The sequence below is a fragment of the Halichondria panicea genome, chromosome 7 (assembly GCF_963675165.1).
Source record: "Halichondria panicea chromosome 7, odHalPani1.1, whole genome shotgun sequence".
Taxonomy (NCBI): Eukaryota; Metazoa; Porifera; class Demospongiae; order Suberitida; family Halichondriidae; genus Halichondria; species Halichondria panicea.
In genome coordinates, this window is record NC_087383.1 from 6148504 (window position 1) to 6167371 (window position 18868).

Here is an 18868-nt window from a genome sequence, read left to right on the forward strand (position 1 = left end):
GGTGGGTTTGTGGTGATTAATGTAACAACAGCAAATAGTTATAGTGGGTAATCGGTTATAGAGTACTGTATAGCGGGTAAGTTTCGTGGGGTAAAAAATTCGTTCAACTCGAGAAAAGGTAGTTTTTGTGAGTAAAAACTTCGTTTAGTCTCGTGGCTGCACGGCATTCCTACGTTCAGATAAGCCACGCCTACGATAAAATTTCGTGGAGGTCAGCCTACCCACGAAAATAACGAATATTTTACCCCACGAAAATTACCCGCTATATGGTAGTAAAACAGTAATCTTGTACAGCTAAGATCCTAGACTTCATCATATAATTGTTCAATGGTTTAGGTATCCTGACCATCCCTTTATGCATGGGTCTTATACATAATTAGTGCTGTCGCATGATCTCCAGCCAATCAGCTTATCTGAAAGTAGTCAGGTGACCATGGATTAAATAACTTAATCCACACTTACGTGTGCTTTAAGTTGGTTTGTTAATGCACACTTTTATCAAACAATCATAATACAAGCAGATTGAATCTGAATGTCATCATAATTATAATTATAATACAAGCAGATTGAATACGTACACAAGCAAAGCTGAAAAGTATTAGAAAGTTGAATGTTATTGTTTCGACTTGTTTCACGTGTACCGAATTGCTGACTTGACCATAGCATCACTTTTTCGTCTGGAGAAATAGGCTCAGCTTGCTTCGAAGATGTACGTACATGTACCTAAGCCAGATCCATATATTTAAATCGTTTCATCAAAGGTGCTTCAAATATCATAGCGTTCCAAAAGAGCAAACCAGATACTCATTGCCATATAGTTTGCGCACAAAGTTTCCCATCCAGTAAGCCAGATCAACTGGAGGCATATCCAGTAGTGGGATCGGGACTGTTGGTCAGCCGGTGAAATAAGTCGAGAACATGCCCAGTCAGTCCAGATAGCTTTAGATCGTATCTCCTTCTCCTTTGCATCAGTTACTGGATCTACAAACCTACTAAAACTTGCTATTACGTCTAGCTAGCTAGCTAGCCACCAGCAACTGATTTAAAATGTAGCTAGATCTAGCTGCAACGAGGCTAGAGCTCACGTGACAGCACTAAATCCTTTAGAACACACCTAGCCAAGTCACGTGTTTTAATGCTGGTACAATTTGCTGTTGTTCTATTAATCACCACAAACCCACCACCTTATGTTTCCATGCAAACATTTTTGAGTATGTTGTAGCTTGGTCATTCATCTACACATTGGTATTAACACCATTTCTTAGAAATGTTCCAATCAAAATATAATTATTTACATTTAAGTACAGCTACTCACAAATTTGTGGTAATCTACTCTCTAAGATGGATGCACTGTATACGTAGGTCACTAGTAAGCTAATAAATTGAGTGCATACATGTATGTCAGAAAACAATGGATAGTGTACACAGAGTTGAAAGATCACATAAGCAATCTTGCACCTCATGACAAAAAAATTTATACTCGTCATTCCAAAGTTAGTATGGGGCCAGGTCACACTCTTGAATTCAAGCAGATTGTGTTCTTGTGTGTACATATCATACAGTTGAAGGTGTAGCTTCACCATGAGGACACTAGTCTGCCTTGTTCCTGCATGTGGGTGTGGTGTGTGTGTGTGTGTGTGTGTGGGGTGTGTGTGTGGGTGGGTGTGTGTGTGTGATTAGGATTTTAGCTGTTTTTGTACAATGTGGATATATAGCTACGTATACTAAAATCAATCCATCAAAAGGAACACACCATCAAAAGGAACACACATTCTTTAGCTAGACAATTATACCGTACGTATAATTATAGTGGGAAATGTTTGTCAAGTGTGCAAAACTTTGAGTTATTCTAGGGCAGAGCAGTTAACACAAACATTGAAACTGGGATAAACTACCATGCACTGGTATTTCACATGCATATTAGTGGGTGTGATTTCCTAGCATTGAAACGCAAATATTAGAATACACGAACATTTATGCTGAGCTAAATGGAGAAATTTTCCCACTTATAGATAACGTTATGGGCTGTCAAAGATAGCTATGTAATTATATCAACACATGCATAATGTATATCCTTGCTCTTTCTTCAAAAAATAAAAGATTTAGGCCCAAAAGCAATCATTGATCTAAACATACTCATGACCTCTGACCTCTGTATTTCAGAGTACATGCAGAGGTCACGCCCATGTAACTACATACTGACCTCTTAATGATGCCATGACCCCGCAGTAGGGTCTCAGGTCATTGTGAACAATCCCCTGACAGTGCAGGTAACAGAAAGCCTGCTGCAGTGACTGTGAGTCTGTGCTGTGAGGTGTGTGGAGGTGTAGTGTGTGGGGTGTGTGTGGAGTGTGTGTGTGGAGTTGGTGGAGTGTGTGGGGGGTGTGGAGTGGGTGGGGGTGTAGTGTGTGGGGTGTGTGTGGAGTGTGTGGAGTGTGTGGGGGGTGTGGAGTGGGTGGGGTGTGTACATAAAATTACATGCACACATGAAGCCAGCAGGTCCACCCAACAAACACATTGCAGCCACCACACACACTATCACCTACACCAGGGCTAGGGAACAACTACTATACAGTGGTTCATCAGAACCAAATTCTTGATTAAACAGATGACAGATTTGTCCATGCACGATATTCCTAGCATCACATACTCACACGTGTGCACTAAGTGTCCACGTGGTTGAAACATGTTTGTGTGGCTCATGAACCCTGACCCTAAAATTGGTCGTGGTTGAAACCTGTTTGATAATGTACGTATGGCTTCTATAGAAAAGAGATTAGGTGCAAACAAAACTACTACCTTAAGACCTCGATTTAAATTAATAATTACAAAGCCAGAGGTCGCTTCTTTTGAAAAATTATATTGAAGTCCTGGTGTCGCATATTTAGAGGGTCGCATCTAATTGGAGGTAACTTAAAGAGTCCATACTTGCCTCAATTTCAGGCCACTTAAAAACACTGATTTTCCAGTGGGCTACAATCGAGGCTAGGGAGTGGCTACATTTACCTCTATTTAGAACGCGACATTAAAAAATAATTGTCAACGCAGCTGTCGCTACTTAAAGAGGTCAGAAAATTGCTGAAACTCCTGGGTGTCGCATATTTGGAGGGTCACCTTAACCCTTTAACCGTCGGATTCTTAATTAACAGTGAAGTGAAATGTCTGTAAATTCTCTATCGGGTTTCCAGAGCAATAAAATGCCTAGCAACCATATACCAATAGAATGCCCATACAACAAGGAATAAAATGGTGCAACATGTGTTGCCATAACAACCAGTCCCAGACAGTTCATCAGCGTCTGGCATAAAGCTGGTAGCCTGTGGGAGGTATCCTACTATCCCCTCTCCTTCATAGGCACTGTCATCACCAGAGGAGACATCGCCATTGCTGTCCTCAAGCTGTTCAAGCACATCGGCACAAGTAAACAACCTAGCCATAGCTATAAACTTCGTGCGGTAAGATGCTAATGAAATTTTAACATAGCAACGTGGCTTTAAAATTTCTAGACTAAATTGCACGTGATTCTACAGCTCTTCCTCTATACAGGGATGTGCGTAGTTCGAGCTACTTCCTAAATATCGCAGAATTAGAATTTCGCAAAAAAAGTCACTATTGCGGGCCACGATCGTGGCCCGTGGCGGTTAAAGGGTTAAATCAAGGTCTTACAGTAACTAGATATAGTGTGATGCACTAGCATGTAATAGTGGGTGTGGTCACGGGAGTGATCAAACATTATGTGGTGTGCGTAAACCACCCCCCCAAACTTTTAATGAAACCCTGGTCACTGTACACATACCTTGAGGCATCGTCACGTGCCATAAAGCCGACACCTGTGCCCTCCTCCTCGTCACTGTGATGCTGTGTGGGAGCCTGCGTCGTCATCATTGTGTCCACAGTCAATCTAGTGGAGGGAGGGTGGAGGGAACATTAATGGTGATATTACCAATTATGATTATGGACGTAGCCACACGAGTAGATTAAACAGACTGTGTGTGTGTATCTAGCTGATAGATTCTGGCAACAGTGAGTTGACAAATTGACACTTTGCCCACACATTCCACACACCCACCTGTTATGTGAGGGGGTGGTCTGGAAGGAGTGGAAGGTGAGATCGCTACTCTGAGTGCTGCTCAGTCCACCATAGTAGCTACTGTAGGATCAAATAACATTATTTAATAAAAACGGGTGATGATAACCAGCTATACGTTGTTACACACCTCTCAGAGAAAGCTTTAAGACTGTGAACACACACACACACACACACATCCTACACGCCCACTCACACACGCCTTTCACGCAGAGATATAGCTCTCAGACTGTGAATATACACACACCCTACACGCCCACACACACACACGCCCACACCACACACCTCTCAGAGAGATAGCTCTCAGACTGTGAACACACACACACACACCCTACACGCCCACTCACACACACGCCCACACCACACACCTCTCAGAGAGATAGCTTTAAGACTGTGAGTACTGGCTATCAGTACGCTCAGACAAGAGCACTTCCTCATATTCAATCCTCCTCTCATTGAAGTTGCCATATATAACACCGTCAGATGTAGGCCTCGGTGGTTGTTGCTGGGAGGGTTGCGGATGATATGCCTCCGCACCGCTGTCATGGTTACGCTTGACGGCAGTTACCATAGAGACCAGCTTTGTGGGCTTGTTGCCACTGCTATCCTGAGACTACGGGAAACAAAAGATATAACTAACAACACCCAACATGCACAGCCGACTACCGTATTACTAGAATGTTTCAAACATACATGTATAATATGCGAACTTTGCGAGGGTTGATCATTTCACAACAATAAGATCACAAAACCTACTAGTAACAGGGGCGTAGCTACCATTGTTTCCTGGTTGCCCAGAAACCCCCCCAGGAGCGCTGAGAAAATTGGGCAGGGCTCTCCTATAGTTGAAATCAAGCAGCCCTGCCCATCTTTTCATGCACGTGGCTGCAAATCAATCATCAGAGCTAGAGATGGCACCATGAAGCGTTTCACTTTGGCTTTGTCTCAGCTAGTCTCAGCTAGCTAGCTACCTCAAATAAAGAAGACCAAGACTTAAGTTCTAGTATCAATCCCAGTATTCTCAGACTCAGCTCTAAGCACAACTTTATTCAGGAAGTATAAGTTTAGAACAATCTCAGCCACATGAAACCTCTCAGGTAAATGACATTTAATTGTGCTCAGCTAGACTAGCAATACACAATTAATTAACACCTGGCTTTTAGTATGTCTATAGCTAGCTAGCTAGCTAGCTTCTCACAAACATGTAAAAAAAGTCAATGAGCAGTAGGTGTGCCCCAATCAAGAGGGTGTGGCACCGGAAGTGGGCGTGGTCAAAAATTTCGCGGCGCTATTGCGCCGCTCATTTTTCTGAGGAAACCCCTGTCTCAAAAGTCTGGCTACGCCCCTGAGTAAATACTCACGATCCTTGCCAGAACGCAATAAGTTAGATTGCTAATGGTCAAATTTTTGCTAATTTGGCAGATTCGATGCACAAATTAATATTCTAGTAATACCTAGCTGGCATACCTCTGTTTCACAGGAATAGTCCTTTAATTGAGTCTGGTGAGCTGTAGCTCTCTCTGCTCTGAGGCTTATAGTTGGTGAATGAGGTCCTCCTCTGGGCAATGGCTTCACTCAGCGGCTCTGAGTCATGTGATACCTGTATAGGGGGGGGGGGGTAATGTCACGTGACAAAACTCTTCTCATTGCTTGGTTGAAGTGTACAGTGAAGCCTGTCTAAAATACTGCCAGCTCCAAAGTCAAAGCAAATTTTTGCTAATTTATTCTAGTAATACCTAGCTGGCATACCTCAGGAATAGTCCGAGTACTATAGTACTGGCCCACGACAACCTCTAGCTTACTGTCCGTCCAACTACAAGGAAGAGGGAACATTATAATTATAACCGTATAGCGGGTAATTTTCGTTGGTGGAAATGTTTGTATGAACAATATTTCGCTATAACAGTACCTGTGTGTGTGTGTGTGTGTGTGTGTGCGTGTGCGTGTGTGCTGTGTGTGTGTGTGCGTGTGCGTGTGTGTGTGTGGGTGTGTGTGTATGAGGAGTGTGTGTGTGTGTGTGTGTGTGTGTGTGTGTGTGTGTGTGTGTGTGTGTGTGTGTGTGTGTGTGTGCGTGTGTGTGTGCGTGTGTGCGTGTGTGTATGAGGAGTGTGTGTGTGTGTGTGTGTGTGTGTGTGTGTGTATGAGGAGTGTGTGTGTGTGAGTGTGTGTGTGTGTGTGTGTGCGTGCGTGTGTGTGCGTGCGTGCGTGCATGTGCGTGTGCATGTGCTAGTCAGTACCTTTCAGCACCTTTCAGCACTGTTCTTTGCCGGGAGAGCTTGACCGAGGTATGACCGGTTGTTCTTGTGAGGTCGCTCAATCTCAAGCCTCAGGATGGGGCCACGTCATTTGAATCCAAGATCAGACTATGTGTGTGTGTGGGGGCGTAGGTACATATGAATTTAACCACATCAAAGGCTTGCGGTACACAATTATTGACGACATCAAAGGATTTGGATACATGATATTAACCACATCAAAGGCTTACTCTCTTTGCTCGTGAAGTAGAGAGAATACTCGAGTGTCTCAGTGTTGACCACTGTCACTTGAGGAGGGGGTGGGTGGGGTACAGAGTTCACTGATTGTACGATACCCATGACGATGGGATACGCACTCTTACGCTTACGGAAGATGTGTGAGGGGACGGGACACATACACTGAAGGAAGGTGGCCATTGTTGTTAGCACTAGCATGTGAGCATGCTCAAAGTTAAATTAAGTTTTTAGAAAGGACATATGTACGTGACTAATACAGATAGCTAAATGAAGCTAGTAATCAAGTTAGTCAAAAAGAAAATTACGTAGTAAAAAACAAAGCTTACAATGCTGAGGGTCCTCTTCGTCTCTGACTGCCCTCACTGCCTCTCTGTGGTCGGCATTGTCCAGGTTGATGCCGTTCACTGACTCTAAGATGTCACCAACCCTGTGTGTGGGTGAGGTGTGAGTGTGTATGTGAGGTGTGGTGTGGGTGTGTGAGGTATGGTGTGGGTGGTAATTCTGAGATGAAATTGACAATCTGAACACAAATTCTAAAAAATAGCTACTAAATTGGCCGAATTCTAAAAAAAGACGCAACACCTTTGCTTTTGAAATGCTCGATTTTGACGTAATTAGAAAGGTCATATCTCACTCACTTTAGTTGACCTTCGGCAGGTCCGCCCTGATTCACCGATGAAGGCGAGTCCAGGTCAATCGATACGTGCTTCTCCTCCCACGCCTGTGAGGGTGTGTGTGTGTGTGTGTGCATACGCACATCGTCCCAATTGACCGGCCACTTCTGCTTCCATAGTTCAGTGACCCTCTCCAGTGTTTTAGAGTGCTCCTCCACCAACCTGCACACACAATAATAGCTAGCAACCTAGATAATTATTTCTAAACAAGCAATGCAGTTTCCAACCATGCAAGCCAACTAGTATATATACTTATTTTAATTTTTGTACACGTTTTTAAGGAGAAAAATCATGACATGATTAATCTCTCAGATTTATAGGGGGAATCCCCTCCCCTCTCTATGAAACCCTGCCCAATAGTTACACCTAACAAAGTCAATTCTCATCAGAGTACATCTAAATCAGCAGAGTTGTGTACCCACCTTTCTTGATGATGACTAGATTGAGCACACTCAGGTTGCTGTCCACTATGCAGTCTCTCACTGACTTGCGTTTCCTCGTCTGTAACAACTGTGCCACTTCTAGAGGAGGAGCTTAACACGGCCATTAGTGAGGATACCTTGCAAGCAATGACAAGCATTGCCACCGCTGATACGAACCACATAGCCCTGTGTGTGTGTGTGTGTGTGTGTACGAGGGTCGGGTGTGTGTGTGTGTGTGTGTGTGTGTGTGTGTGTACGAGGGTCGGGTGTGTGTGTGTGTACGATCTTACAGAGCTGGAATATATTTTTAAAAAAAGTTGCCCAAAGGTAGTGAGATTAGATCATGTGATTGGTCTAATCCCCACCTATCCCTGGTAGGGGGGCATTATAGTTTGACAAGTGCATTCAGTATGTACTACTGAGATAATTGTTTACCTCTCCACTGTTGTCTGAAGTCCACACGACAACCTTTGAACCTCCTGGTATTTGCGACAACCACATTGCCCGATCCTTCGTCCTCCAGCCTCTCCCATAACACACCAAAAGTTGTTGTTGTCATCACTTCGTTCTGAGGTTCTTTTCATTCTTAGCTCGTCGGCATTTGAAATGCTGAGCTGGGTATCTGCTCCATGCCCATGGTGTGTTCCTCAGTACGGCTGGACCAAAAACCACCTCACTCTTGCCCCGCAATACTCTACCCTCAAGAGTTTCTTTTAAAGTGAGTCCCAGCTCTGAGCTAGCTGACTGTCATTCCTTGTCCACGTGGGTGAGAAGCCTGAGATGGTTATGGTCATCACACAGATTACTAACAAAACACAAAACATGGAGAAAGCTGTTCCAGGGTTTTGATGATCTTTACCACACACACTCGCAGAATTGACTGGTGGGGAAAGCGATCGTTTGGCGATCCCTATAGGAGCTTCCGCAAGGCTCGAAAATTAGATCAGTAAATAGCTATATAGTGGCAGTAGATAATGTGGCTATTCATGCAGTAGAGTGTATTGGACGGCCATTAATAAAAAGGACTCCCTGCATGCACCTTAATATCAGCAGCTCTTGTGGCTCCTGAAGAACGAGGAATGATGTACATCTATAAGCCACCATCACAAGTACACTCACATTATATTATTAATAATTATTATGCATACAAGCACATTGTGATAATTATGCTTTCGCATGGTATAATTTATGTCGAAGTTTTTGTGGCATTTTATAGTGTTTGCAACACATCCCTCTTTTCTGGAATAGTTGATGGAGTCATGGTAACTTCACATTGTTTTGTTGAGCCATCAAGTCTACTTGTTCCATAGCTTGTAATGTTACGAGGTGCCTTTCTTACTATTTTATTCTTGAATCTATAAGTAATTATAATTATAGTGATAGCTTCAAGTAACTTGTAATGTCTTCCCTAATAATTTCACCGTCAAGCTTTGTTGGGGCACTCGGACAGATTATGTCTGTCGTGAATTCTTGCCGGATAGATAAATATTTTGCTTTTTGCTCATAATAATTATAATTATAGCCGGATCAGTTATTATGTTATATAGTTATACTATGGCAATGGAGAGTGTAAACGATGCTATCTTCTGTGAGAAGACAGACGTGGTATGTTGCTATTAGTTCATTGCTCTGAAGAGGTGTTGCTCTAAATCTCAGTTTTGTGCTCTCAAATTGAATTGAAATTACGAATAATTGTCTATTGTCTCCCCAATATAATTATAGTGGTATTACGGTGTGACTGTGTGGGACGTCTTCAGTAGTGGCCGGACCACCTACCCTGCATGGAGTGGACCCAATGTCCCTAGTGGCTCTATACTCAGAGAAGACAAGAGATTGGAATTTCCCGAGAATAATAATTATTGCCTGCACTACGGAGATGTACACAAATTCACATTAATTGGTATGCACTTATAATACTGGGTAAACCTTAGCCTCGAATCCAGGCTGATTAAAATACGTATTTTAATCGGCGTGGTCTCGAGGCTAGGTAAACCTGAGCGCATGCACTTCATCTCCAAAGTTGAGTTTTGTAAAAAGTTGTATGATTTGCGGACACCACTACTGAAAAGGTTGCCATACGGGTTAGATCCAAATACCAGTTACAAGCTAGACTAGTAACCATGGAGACGTACCAGCTAGAAATGAAAGTGAACTGCCAGAAAATTTCGCCGAACAAGTTACTGAAACAGATGACTAAACAGTGACCCACACTTTCCACTGCTAGAACCATGGACTTGTTATTGCACCTCAGATGAAGCTGTGACTAAGGCTATAGAACTGAGTCAGTTCCAATCTAAACAAGAGATGGCACTGCATATTGTGTGAAATTGTGGCATGACTGGGCTATAATTATCGTCAATCCTTGCCAGAACGCAATAGTTAGATCGCAAAAAGGGTCAACTTTTCTGCTGATTTGGCTCATTCGCAAAAGTTTTTCACCCGCAAAAAATTTTCTAGTAATGCAGTATTGAATGATTCTGATAAAGAACACTATATAAAGTTACTCCAGCCCCTCCCATAACACACCAACAGTTGCATTTTGAGTGGGCAGATCAAATGAAACACTGTGCCAATATCTGCCATATGGCACAGGTCAAATAGTGAACTGTGTCACTATCTAGATACTGGCATAGTATTAGCCTCGGCCTGGGATCGAGGCTAGCATAGTATAATTATTATGGTAGCCTCGACCCCAGGCCGATCCGTCTCCAATTGAACGCTAGGTCGCCTACGTATTTTTCAACTTCGTTCTATTAAAAAAAAATCGGCCTGGGACCGAGGCTAAGTATATGGCTGAGGTCACCTAAAGCCCGCCCTCCAACCAGTAACCTGAAACGGTCCCTTTTAGGCCACTCCAAGTGACACACTGGTTTCTGGTCCTGAAAGTTTTTCTAATTGCATGCGGGCAGGTGGCTTTTCTCATTATGTCATTATCAATTGCACCTTATGAATCTCATTATTTTGCAAATGAATATCATTATCACACTATTTTGTACCACATGGACCATTCTGCGCATGCATAGTAGAAATAATGAGATAGAAATCCAAGAATAAAATCTGATGCGGGCGGTGGACCAGAAACCAGAGTATCACTTGGAGTGGCCTTATAGTATAACAGATTCAGTGGTAGGCAGAAAACGTTTTTCATGCGTCTGGTGCATTCCACAGCCACCACAAGTAGTTACAAACTAGTTGTCCTATAAAAGTGTACACGAAGGATATATTGGCTCAGTAGTGCCTGCGGCCCTCGGTACTGAGCCAATATATCCAAATATACTTTTCTCTGGTTTCGAATTCCATTTGTATATATACATTATAGTTGTGACACATGCACGAGTGCCACATGGGATATATTGGCTCAGTATAATTATTAAAATTATATTTAAAGTTGTACAACACCAGAATCTATTTTACTTGTTGCCCAGTGAGTGGGCAGATCAAAGCAATCCAGTGCTCAGTATATGGCATGTTGCATCACTGCCATGGCTACCATAATTGCACTGCATTATATGGCATAATGCACTGGATTATATGCACTTGCACTGTGTGTAAATGCAGTAGATTTCTTTAACTCTTTCCTTGGCAATCTGTTGTAGAAATTACAACAACGGTAACGAATCGTTATGATGAATTAGATGAAGTTGTATGTGAGCTCCTCCCTGACAAACAAACTGTAGTCTAGGTAACGGCCTTATCAGTCAAGTAGGCTAAAAATCTGTGTCCTTTGATGTAAGCTTTGATGTCTCTTTGTGCATATGTAGTTAAAAAAAAAAAAAGAAACCTTTGACTAGCTAGGAAGAGTAGCAGCAGTAGTAGTAGGAAGAGTAGCAGTAGTAGTAGCAGTGCAAGAAGGACTAGACTAGATTAAAAAGTTGGTGGAAGGAATAACTGACCGTTTGGACGTCACCTGGCTGCCAGACTTTCATCTGGACTCTTCCCCCTGAGTAGCTGGCCTTCTCTAAGCCACAAAACTGAGCAAGAAGCTGAAGAAGCAGCTTGTACCTAGCCTTGAGAATTGGGAGGCGTGGCTCAACTAGTTAGCCCAGCCCAGCCTAGAGGAATTGTTACTGTGGGTACTGAACAACCGTAGAAGTAGGGCTACCCCTGGCTTTACTGAATTAACTAGCTGTGTCTGCTGTCTAGTTGGACCAGATTTAGCTAGATAATGGGGTAGAGAATAGTTGAGCGGTGCTGTGTGTAGCTTGAACTGTACTGGCTGGCAAGAATCTAGTAAGCACCCTATGCACTGATAACTCGTCAGAATGGAGGGTATGTTCTAGGGATCTGGACAGCTGTACATCCAAAGGAGCCAGGGAGTGCCAATCATCTTCTCCCAGTCTCTGACACGCTAAACAAAACGAGCTACAGGGGCGGATCCAGAGGTAGTTCGTTGGGTTGGTACGAACTACCCTTCCAGCTAGTATATATTAGCTAGCTAGCTAAGTACGTCCTCTCTGCTTAATAAAAGGGTGGGGCTGGTTCTCTTTGCATAATAAAAGGGTGGGGCTGGTTCTCTCTACATAACAAGAGGGTGGGGCTGGCTACTGCAGCCACATTGATTTGCACCGTGGTCAAGCGATAATATTATTATATCTAGCCATGAATCCTTGACTCCTGGTGTAAGAAGAGGAAAGTTTCAGGTAAGGGAGAGTGCATGACACTGCATATTGAATGACACTGCATACTTACATGTATAATTGCTATAATCATTAATATATTGATGGTCAAGTTCTACAAGTCTATAGCCAAGTCTCCTCTTCACCAGCCACCACCGTCTGTCTTTCCACTGGGGACCACTACTATCTCTAGCCTCCAGTCACAACCATCTCTCCTGTGTTTATAAATCATGAGGGAGAACATGAGGGTTAATTAGTGGGCGTGGTCACAAAAATTTCGGCGCTTTGCGCGGACAAGAAGTACTGTATAAGAACCCCCCCTTTCTTAAATCCTGGATCCGCCCCTGAGCTAGAACTGGGAGTCCCAGCTAGAATTGCTAGCCATGCAGATCTAGACTAATAGAATGACATGGAGGTGTGGTGAGGCCGGATCCACACTAATTGATCGACCTAAGACGCTCCTGTTCCAGACTTTCACGAATGGTAAGGAAAGAGGAAAGGATTATGAGATATCCATTTGGGACTTATGCCCCACCATCCCACCCAATACTCAGTTGGTCCCTTTTATAGGCTACTACCTTTACAACTACTAGTGGGAAGAAAACCTAAAAAATTTACTATTTAATTCAGAAAAACTAATGAATACACTAAATTCCTTCAAAACACATGTCTTTTATTACGATTTATATGACCAGTCAGAGGAGTTTAACGTCATTGGGCAACAAGTTAGTTATTGCCGGCGCCCTCGTGCAACATGCCATATATTGCACTGGATGACATAATGCCCTCGGGGCCTGCGGCCCTCGGGCATTATATTGCTCCAGTGCAATATATGGCATGTTGCACTCTGGCTGGGCAATAACTAATACTTAATGTCTTTGTATACACCATGCAACATAATTATAATTATAATAATTATTATACGGGTGGATTTTAGCCCGGTATATATACACACACACACACACATTCTAACCACTCCTCCCACACACACACTCCTGCATGTATAGCACCTTCCGATCAAGTGCTAGTTTCAAGCTTAGATGAGCTATACAGCAAAATTGAGGACCGTCAATCTTTATAGTGACGCTAGTATCATGATCTTATTTTGTAAGCTCATCACAAATCACAATCATAATTATCATAATTATAATAGATCGATTCCATGCAGCTATAGCTTTTTGTATTCCATTTGCTAAGAAATCACTTTTTTATCACTCAAAATTGTACAATCATGATGATGTTAATTAACTATAAAAGTGTGTACATAGAATCAGAATAATAATAATCTGTAAAATTATAGTGTTGTAAAATTAGTGTTCTATAAAAACTAGAAGGTGTGCCGGAACAGAATTAAATGATATTGTGTCAGTGTGTACTAAACAGAACAATCTAAAACTGTGTGCATATCAGAATAATAAAAATCTGTGAATAAAGTGCATGTCATAATAAAAAAAACGTGAGTATACATGCAGAAACTAGAATAGGATGTGTGAGTGGTACTAAACACAGAGCAGAGGCTATAATAGGAAAGTGTTGAGAGTCCATAATTATTGTGGAACTCTGTCGACAATGTACTGACACACCCTAACAGCCACGTCTCCTCTCTTGAGATCCAGTAAGATGATCAACAGAGCTCGAAACGTGGCAACAAGAGGGTTGGGGGCACGCCACAGCTTCAAAGCTTTCGCCATTGCAGTTTGAATGTCTCGTTTGACAGCTAGATCATAAAGGTCAGTTTGTTGGCCGGGAGTCAAGCGTAACTGGTCGAGATAGTTCTCTAGATTATCGAAGCAGCCGGCTAGGATATGAGTGTCGTGTTCTATGACCTCAGTGTCCAGCTGTGTGTCACTGACTCCAGTCCTCCTCTTTAGAGCAGCCAGTGTTAGACCACTCACCACTGATTCACCTGTGTGCGTGTGTAAGGGAGATTATAACAATAAGTTATAATTATAACAATACATGTGGCATTATTTATTAGACATGCACTGCATGACAATAATAATTGTACACACAATGTGTACATTATACTTATAACCTATAGCTATGACAAATACACATTAAATACATTACGTCACGAGCTCTTGTGTATATGAGCAGTATAATTACATACCTTCAGTGTGTGTGGTTTGGGTGACTTCCTCTCTGACTTTAGTCCCCTCACTCACTGACCAGTCCTCAATGGTTGGAGCTGCTCCAGCCACCACAGGGAGAGAGGCTGGGCGTACAATTATATAGAGAGAGTACATTTTCATAGTGCATGCATGAACACAGATTTATTACTGTGCAAGGATAATTACAAGCACTTTAATTACCGTCACTCCACAAACCCAGTACATGGATGTATTATACTAGCCATTTAATTACTCAATGTGGACTTCAGGTTAAACATCCCTATACACCAAGTAAAAATGTTCCAACATAATTATACATTCAGCAGTATACCTGTGCTTGGACAGTTTGCTGTTGGTCTGGGGGCTGGTAGTAGATCATCACTAGTCTCCTTAGCAGCAACACCAGCCAGTTCCTGTATAGAGAAACAAAAATTAATAATTAGCAAATCGAAACACTATACAGCAGGCGTGTAATAATATTCAATACCTATGCAGCAAGAAAAGATAGACGCACACATCAACGTAGCCAAGCAATCATTTCAACTCACGAGAGGGTTTCGTCCAGCAAACACACTAAGTGGATCCAGAATTCTTCTCAGTGCTTCACCACTGGAATCTCCGGTGCTTTTCCAGACTTTTAGAACACCATCGAGATTATTGCACTCCTGAAATGCAGCGCTGGTATTCTCAGTAATAGCTGTGCGTACGATATCAGCCAGTCGAGGATTCTTGTTCCAACAAGTTGCAAGGGCCGAGATGAATCGATTAGACAGCTCCTTGTCTGCTGGATTGAAAAGAAGCTGTAGAATATTCTCACCGAGATCAGCGTACACTTCAGCTTGGAGCAGATCACTCAATGGCATGTTTTCAACACCTTTAGCTGATACGACATAACTTTCTTGGCCAATAATACTTTCAGTGAGGGACTTGAGATCAAAGACGTGTGTATCTTCCAGAGGGTAGGTCACACTGTGAGGAGGAAGGAGGGCCTCCTCAGTGACTACAGTAGAGCATAACTCAGTGGAGGTGTCAACAACTTTCTTCATCACAGTAGAGCGCAGCTTGAAGAGATCCAGTGAGAGATGGTGAGCTTGAATCAAAACAACCACTTTCTTCTTGTCAATGACCTCCACTAGCAGTTTGACACCATATGAAGTGCTCCAGCAAACACCAGTCGTCCAGACCGAGCATTTACTCTGTAGAGAGGGGACGTCAGGATCAATTACTGGAGCCAGCTTCAATGAAAGAGATATTCGAAGTAATAGGACGTGTAGAAATCGAGCGTCCAGAAACTGGTTTTTGTGAGAGCACGACATAACCCAACCAAAATGATAAGCGAGGTCATCGCGATGCTTGAACACTTTCGTGCCAACTTCTAACCGGATGAGGGCAGGACAGAAGAGATACTTCTCGTCAGGTGATACGGATTCACCAGCGTCTGTTCGATGCTGTTTGATAAGACGTAGGACTTCAGGGTCTTCAATGGGCACAGCAAACTCGAGATTAACCAAAAATCCAGTAAGCATGTCAGTATCCAAGTTAGGCAAGTGAGCAGCCAGCTTGGAGCAAGGTACAACACCAGTGCTCGTGGAGAGGTGACAGTGCTGATCAAAATCTTCTGGAGCAAATATGGTGCCATTGACTTTACCCAAGAGCTCTTCTTTCTTGAGGACAATGAAGCTCTTCTCTGGTGAGCTGGTGTTGCGTAGGAAGAGGATGTGACCTTTGTCATTGAGCTGAACACAGATTTCAACAAGACGAGGAATGGTTGTCGGAATGAATGGTACAACTTCTTTGTGCTTCTTGGAGAGAACTTGACTGGATTCCTCTTTTATTCGTTGCTGAACTTGCTCCAGTGATAACGCAATCTCATCCTTGCCAACAAGGTAAATCAGAAACATGTGTGCATTTAAAGAAACAGCCAACGTTGATCGAATGCTGGCGCAAGCAGGGCCGACAGTGGCTCGCAATATCTTCATGCCACTAGAGTTGGAGTAGCGATTATCCATGGGAATAAACTTCAGCAGATCCAGGGTCGGATATCTCGAAACAGCTTCCAAAACAATCTCTTCTTTCTTGGCAATCTTCCGTTTATCGGTTAAGCAATCAGCATAGCTACCTACCACAATGAGTGGAGCTTTTCCCTCCATATTGGCACACTGGTTGGCAATGATGCCCAACCAATAGGAGGCAGAGTGAGTGGTGAAGGTGTCATCTTTATGGAGCCCTAGGACTAGGACAATAATGGGCCGACATGCATCAACTGCTGTCTTAATAATGGCAGCGTGACTGCTGTAGTAGACCTCTTGACCAGCAAAGTCATAGACCAACACATCTCCAAAGACACGGCTCTTGAATAATCGAGGGATGATTCCGGCTGTTTTCTGGCTGACTCCATCGACTTCTTTAGGAGAGACAAAGATGTTGACTAGAGATGTGAGTGCAGTTGGCTCGTGTTCCATTGCTTCAATGAGAGTGCTCTTTCCTTCTCCACCGTGACCGATAACAAGTATCTTCACTGGATTTTTCAGAGGATCCTTTGAAAACACTTTACCAAGAGCTTTGCGATGCTGGGAATATGCATTTTCAGCAGTAGCTCCGTGTTGCAGCAAGAGTAGAATAACGTCCTTGTTCCCTGCAAGAAAGAGTGGTGTGTGTCCATCGTCATCTTTGATATTGGGATCACAGCCAACAACGTCATTCAAAAGATATTCCACGATTTTGGTAACCCCATACTGGCAGGCAAGTAGAAGAACATCTGCAATGGATATGCATCAATAATCATTGAGCACCTAGCTGAAAGTACATGTATAATAATATGCAGTGCTCTATAATAATATTAACCTGATCATGATTCGTTCATACAATTTTTGGTTGTTCGAAGATATCTCATCATAATTATAATCATTCACGTGTTGTGTAATGCATGATTATAGTTAATTTTATTGTGATTTACTTATTATTGTCTTGCGTCATCTCTACGACGGTACATCAAATAAATTGCGAGTACTACAAAATAATGACAGAACTCACTGAGCCGTGAATGCGTAAAGCCAAGCGTTGTGCTACAATACGCCTACGCCCATGTTTTAAGATTTAATTACAGTAACGTTAACCATAGAAATCACACATTGACAAGTTATAATGTCATGAAATTCAATAATTATACATGTACAGTGCATCCAGCTTAGAGAGTAGATTACCACATTTGTGCATGTGAGTGGCTGTACTTAAATGTTGATTAGAAATGGTGCTGATACCATTGTGTAGGTGAATGAATAAGCTAATTATACAACATATCCCCAAAAAATTAGAATGCCGCTTTAATCAACCACAAACTTAATTAAGAGTGGGCGTACAGTTATTGTAGCCCACTTATGTGGTTGAAGCGTGATTAGTTTGTGGTTAGCAGCTGCTGATGTCATCAAAACAGTACAGTGCTCCAACCAAAGAGACTGGAACTTTTTATTTTTCACATTTCAGTTCATATCTTTAAAAATATAAGTGTTTTGTTCAATATGAGTACAGGTATTGAAAGATAAAGTATTGGCGCTTCTCTTGGACCACCTCCTGTTACATCATATTACATCATCACTACAAGATGGCTTCCTGAAGAAGATCACTGACGAAAATATGTTAGGCATAGAACTAGTCTATTTCTTTGAGTTAAGATCTTAATTTTGTTGTGCATAAACTACAATATGTTGCTCAACTTTTAAGCCTCAGCGGAAGTCTTAGACACTAGTAAGTACTGAGAAATACTGTACCTAGTTGTTTTGTGGTAGTAAATATGTTAGGCATAGAACTTTTGAGTTTATGCTAGTTAAGGTCTGATTTTTGATGAGTATGTACTATAATAGTGTAGTTTTCATCTACCTACCTTTAGAGATTCTGCAAGAGTCTCTTCGTTGCTAGAGCACCCCTTCTTGCACAAATTTCTTGTTTTGCTACTTTTTGCTGACGTAAGCAATGAATTTCCCTGATTTGTGACATCACAAATCATCCTATTGTTATTTGCTACATCCAAAGCTCATGTGATGCAGGGGCGGATCCAGGAAAAACAAAAGGGGGGGCTAGCTAGAAAGGGGCGAAGCCCCGTACGAGGGCGGCAGAGCCGCCCAGGGCAGCCTCGCCGGAGGCAAATTTTTTTTGCAAGATTTGACCTTTGAACTTTCATATTAATGAGTAGAATACGTTGACCTCTGCACTTACTTTTAATACTATGGTGATACTGTACTGATCAGATGTACGTACGTACGTACAGCTAGCTAGCTAGCTAGGTACGTCCAGCTAGCTACCCTAGATCCTTTATACTCCTAGTAGCTGTTGTCTAGCATCTCTCAAGTGATTTCAAGTGAGTCTACAGATGCATAATTGGTGGCAAAATTGTTGTAGAGTCAGACTACAACACATGGTAGTTTTTTCAAAAGGGGGGGGGCTTCAGCCCCTCAAAATCACCCCTGGAT

The 18868-nt window shown here is 42.5% G+C and overlaps 3 protein-coding genes across 6 annotated transcripts in view; all 3 read right to left on the reverse strand.

Moving 5' to 3' along the window:
• The window catches only part of LOC135338505 (splicing factor 3B subunit 4-like), a 166848-nt gene extending 158397 nt beyond the window's left edge, over nt 1-8451 (reverse strand). The window contains exons 1-13 of one of the 4 annotated variants that reach the window (XM_064534665.1): nt 8111-8451; nt 7676-7861; nt 7218-7415; nt 6906-7006; nt 6573-6770; nt 6325-6450; nt 5837-5900; nt 5555-5687; nt 4456-4700; nt 4070-4150; nt 3797-3901; nt 2204-2302; nt 494-1606 (exon numbers count right to left, since the gene is read on the reverse strand). In XM_064534665.1, coding sequence (XP_064390735.1) covers nt 6446-6450; nt 6573-6770; nt 6906-7006; nt 7218-7415; nt 7676-7861; nt 8111-8259 — 837 coding nt within the window. In that variant the 5' untranslated portion in view covers nt 8260-8451 and the 3' untranslated portion in view covers nt 494-1606; nt 2204-2302; nt 3797-3901; ... (3 more) ...; nt 5837-5900; nt 6325-6445. Of the gene's footprint in view, nt 1-493; nt 1607-2203; nt 2308-3796; nt 3902-4069; nt 4151-4455; nt 4701-5554; nt 5688-5836; nt 5901-6324; nt 6451-6572; nt 6771-6905; nt 7007-7217; nt 7416-7675; nt 7862-8110 lie in introns of those variants that run through there. The other 3 variants (XM_064534664.1, XM_064534666.1, XM_064534667.1) reach the window with 3 other exon arrangements.
• Nucleotides 1-18868, reverse strand: part of LOC135338491 (espin-like) — a 100824-nt gene that overhangs the window by 24685 nt on the left and 57271 nt on the right. The window lies entirely within an intron of this gene.
• LOC135338919 (uncharacterized) lies at nt 13492-17330 on the reverse strand. Its single transcript, XM_064535012.1, has 5 exons — nt 17315-17330; nt 14951-17160; nt 14734-14815; nt 14402-14506; nt 13492-14197 (listed from the first exon to the last, which is right to left on the reverse strand). The coding sequence occupies exons 1-5, from the start codon at nt 17328-17330 to the stop codon at nt 13839-13841; spliced, it is 2772 nt and encodes a 923-aa protein (XP_064391082.1). The 3' UTR covers nt 13492-13838.